The 4587-nt window shown below is 45.6% G+C and overlaps 1 protein-coding gene across 1 annotated transcript in view; it reads right to left on the reverse strand.

The window, feature by feature from the left end:
* The window catches only part of slc25a35 (solute carrier family 25 member 35), a 10364-nt gene extending 6762 nt beyond the window's left edge, over positions 1-3602 (reverse strand). The window contains 3 exon segments of the mRNA XM_083768237.1: positions 2364-2516; positions 2632-2697; positions 3074-3602. Coding sequence (XP_083624363.1) covers positions 2364-2516; positions 2632-2697; positions 3074-3445 — 591 coding nt within the window. The 5' untranslated portion in view covers positions 3446-3602.
* Between the last annotated feature and the right edge of the window lie 985 nt (positions 3603-4587).

A 4587-nucleotide genomic window follows, 5' to 3' on the forward strand; every position in this document is an offset into this window, starting at 1 on the left:
TACAAAAACGGCTATGCGGATAAAACCAGAAAAAAAAAAAACACTAAATCAGTATAAACTAAGTAAAAAAGAAACGTGACAACCGTATGGAAAAAGGGCAGAAGAACTGGGAGGCGTGAGGGGTGCGCTGCCTGGAGCAGTGTGGTAACCAGGTCTTAGCGTGTGAGTTGGTGAATGGAATGCATAATCTATGTAAAGGTGTATGAATTGTGTGTGTGAATGGGTGGAATCAATCAATCAATCAATTCAAATCTAGTATGGGAGGTGTCCTCCTGCACTGGAAGTTAAGCAGTGTAGCCCAATGCATAGTGCATACTCCACTAGGACGGCCGAAAAAATATTGTAGTCCAGACTACAGTACACTACAATATTCGGGTGGGTGTAACCCTAGCAAAATTCGGCTGTTAGGGTACCTCTGAGATGTTGTGACTATCCAAACCCATTTCGGCTGTTCCGCATCGTTTCCTTAGGTGACCTTCACACCAGAAAGCTTTACTGCGATTAAACGAATCCTGCTACACATTGTTGGAAAGTTCGCTTTGTTTGGAAAGTGTGAAGCATCATTCGAATCCTAATGCGCATCAAAGAACCGCATTCTACTCCGACCAAAAACGGGGGTTTCACTTCACTTCCAATCGCACTTGATTACGATTCGGTGCAGGTGTGAAATGAAGCAACCAATGGGGTGAGGAGCTAAACACAGTTGGAGACGGAGACGGCATATTTTACGCAGCGCAAAGATGTCCCGTTACCGTGGATAGACGTGGTCGAATGAGGAGACCGAAGCCCTGATCGAAATATGAGGACGAGTACATTAATGAATTGCTTCAGGAAACGCATAATAAAAACACTGCAGTGTGGCCTACAGCATATTCTGTCTGTGCATATTCTGTCTGCGTAAACATGGAGTGCTGTCACTGTGTGGGGACTGGGGAGTAGAGACTTTCATCCCGAAGGCACGACACGACACATGCACGTTATGAGTATAATTTTAACACCATAGATTTCACTGTGTAGGCTATTTTATGAATGGAACACATTGATAAAGGGCCCCTCTGCTGCGTTGACAGCAGTGTGAAGGCAAACCGCAGCAAATTAAATATGCAAGAATCCCAACTTCTCCGCCCATTCGCAGTCGAGTCTACCGAAATATTAGGTGAGAATGTGACCTTATTCATTCAGCCCAGCTTCAAGTTCACATCAGCACTAGCACTAGTGATAAGCAGCATTAGTTTGGAAGAGACATGAACCAACTTCCAGGAGGTACAACCACCTCTGAAATATCATATACAGCTTGATACTAGATGGGTCTGAAAATCTACCTATTTATAAATGATCTTGATATACCTGCCATCATATCATATTTCAGCATGCCATCTTGGCCTAACTCAATGTCAAGTTATTGATATAATGTCAATATGGTTGGAACTGTGTGCCCACTATAGCAGTACTGCCTGATAATCGGGGTCTCGTCTTTGCTTCCCAACTCCTCTCTGGGAGTCATTGTTTTAACTATTTGTATTTTGCCACCCGAAAGTTAGATAAGGTAGCACATGTTTACAGTAACGGGTCATCACAAACTTTGGGTTACCATAAAAGCGCCTGATTAGAACCGTATTCTGAAGGAAGGTGACGACATCCGATGAAGAACTTTACGTCATAGTGTCTGAGCAAATAGACAAGTCTATTTTACATCGATGTACGATGATAAGAGCGCCCCTCACTTCACACAGAGTGATTTTTATTTTAAAATAGATATTGCCTCAACATATGCATCAACAGCCTATCGCTATAAAGGGACAACTTCCACATAGGCTACCTCTGTGACAAATTCCCCACGGTGTGTTGCGGTCACGATATCCAGGCATTAATTGAACCTAATTAATGCCTAATTAACCTAATTAATTAATTAACCTAATCTGTTCCACTTCCAGCAGTGCTCATGGCTGTAGTGCAGCCAGTACACACTTGCTTTAGCGCATAGCGAGTCTCCACTCGCCATCAACAGCGCGAGCCATGAGCACAAGTCACAGAAATTAAATTACATTTGTCAGTCCATGGGGGGGGGTTTCAGGAAGACCAAGCAAACCGAACCAACCCAATGTTGGCTGTCCTACTGGAGTATGCAGCTACCTTAGCAGAGGAAAGGGAGGGAGTACATACGTATAATCTTATGTTCTAACCTCTTACCTCACCAGTGAGTGTGAATGCCCAGCCCGCCACGTTACTATACCACCCCCCAGAGATTTTCCATCTCTGTGTCTCTATTTGGGGTAATATGTCCTGCACTGATGCCAATGTGATTTACCCTCCTGGGGATTAATAAAGTACAGTTTATCATTATCATACAGATTCATCCTAACCTGTAGGTCGATCACAAGTTCCTTCGAGGCAGAGAATGTGGAGAGTTGAGCAGCCGATCCCACGCTGACCCTTGGTATTGCAGCAGTGGAGCCCCTCCACAGTCCCAGAATGCCATGTTGCCTGTGGATGGCCACCAGCGCATGGATCATTCCCTGACATGGACAATAACATTAGTTAACAACACAAGTTACAGTAAAGTAACAAAAATAGTTGCTGCCTGCATTGTCACCAATGTAAGGTGGCATCATTTCGGTACCACGATGTTACCTGGTGTTTATGCTGGTGTCCAACGGCGATGGAGGAGGTTGCCTGACTCTGAAGATGGGTCTTCACCTATCAGTCACAGACAAGCCGTCAGGAAATCAGCTCACCTTGAGATGACACAGGCAGCAGCCTACTATAACGTTCACACCGTAGTAACAGCTGTGTTTACCTTTACTCAATACAATCCTCAGTGTTCATTTATCCATTTGCAACTTTGACAGTGTATGTAGGCTATACTGAGTGTAGCTACTGCAAATTGAATGGAACGGGTCCATTTGGTATTGGTTCCAACTTTCATCTTAGGCTATAGCTCTGGTTGTAAGCACTGGTCCAGGGCTATGGTATCTGTAGGCTGCCGCTAGCCTATAACTGTGTGCACCAACAGGTCAGACATGTTTGTGCACTAATTATATAATACCTATTACCTACTGGCACTGCTACTAACCAAATATACGGGACTGCCTATCACGGCACCGACAACTCCAGCAACCGCCCCTGCCATCGTTGTTTTGGCAGCGCTGACCCTTCCATCGGTGTGGATGTAACCGGAGGAGTCCAAGATCGCGTACGAGCCCAGCCTCACTCCATTCATTAAGAACTGGTACACGAGTCCAGGCACCAGCCCCTTCTGTAAGCCGGCCAGTCCCTCCACTCTGCCGATCGTATAGAAGGCATGGAAAACGTTCCTATAGTAAACCTGGTATGTTCCCCGGCCCTTGAGTTCTCCCTGCAGTTGCATGCGCGTTTTCACGACCTCCAATGGGTTCGTGAACAGACACGCAGCGCACGCGGCCGTCCCGCTGAGAAAGAAATCCATCGCAGCAGCAGATCAAGGTCAACTTCTCTCTGTGCGGTCAGCCGGTCACATCAGAGGACCAGCACATCGGGCAACAGCAGCTCCGTGACAGTCCATATTCCTTCCTTTTTTATCGATTCTTCTTGGTACAACAACCACGGCTACAGTACCAGTACCACGCACGGGTATCACGCTCCTCCTCTCATTGAGCATCTCCTCGTCCGCTCGTGTTTAACCAATGAAAACGCTGCCTGAGCCCTGCCCATGCACTGTCATCAGTATGAGCCCGCCGGCGGACTAACGGTCGTGCCCCCTGTCACTGTGTTAGCCCTGGTCCAAGGCTTATACAGCGAGTCCCTCTCTCTCTCTCAGAGAGGGACTCGCTGTAAGCCTTGGACCAGGGCTATCACTGTGTGTGCTTTCTGCTGGGGGCTATGGGCTCTGCTGCAGCATGCCGAACCGCCAGCAGTGCTGGCCTGCAGGCACTGTCTGAGGCAGTGAAAGAAAGACTTGTAGACCGCCCGCCCCTGTAGTCCAGTCATTATATGAAAAAACCTAGGACAAATTGCAACCGTAGCAAACTCAACTGATTTTGTATCCTCATTATGTCCTTAGTGAGGGAAAAAAAGTCCCAAGGAATCCCATCATGGGGAAGTTTTGAAAACGACCTATATATATTCATATCGAAAAATGCCTGTTATAACATAGTGGTGAATGGGGTTAAAAAAATTACTTTTAGATATCACTATAAAAACTCACAAGCTGATTACACACACAAAGACAAGAAAAAAAGTCAATCACAACTTCATTGAATTATTCTGTTTACTCATGCAAATCACACATTATCTTATTTGATATGCACCAATTAGCATACACGCCAGAACTAATCAAAACATTTGATAAAGACATCTGGTGTCTTGGCAGGGCAGGAGATAAGGCTGAGGGATGAACAGGAGACGGTTAGTAAGGACAGAGAAAAAAATAAGGTAAAGTACAAAAATGGCTAGACTGGTCAAATAATTAAATCACTTACACAATACAACACTACACAATCTAATCTTCATCCTCATCACAGGCCATCTGTTTTGTATGAGAACCTCCCTGTACTTGAGCTTTGTGTACGTCTCTCTCTGCCTGTACTTGGTTCTGTGTCTTTTGGGCTG

The sequence above is a fragment of the Protomyctophum parallelum genome (assembly GCF_964188405.1).
Source record: "Protomyctophum parallelum genome assembly, chromosome: 1".
NCBI lineage: Eukaryota > Metazoa > Chordata > Actinopteri > Myctophiformes > Myctophidae > Protomyctophum > Protomyctophum parallelum.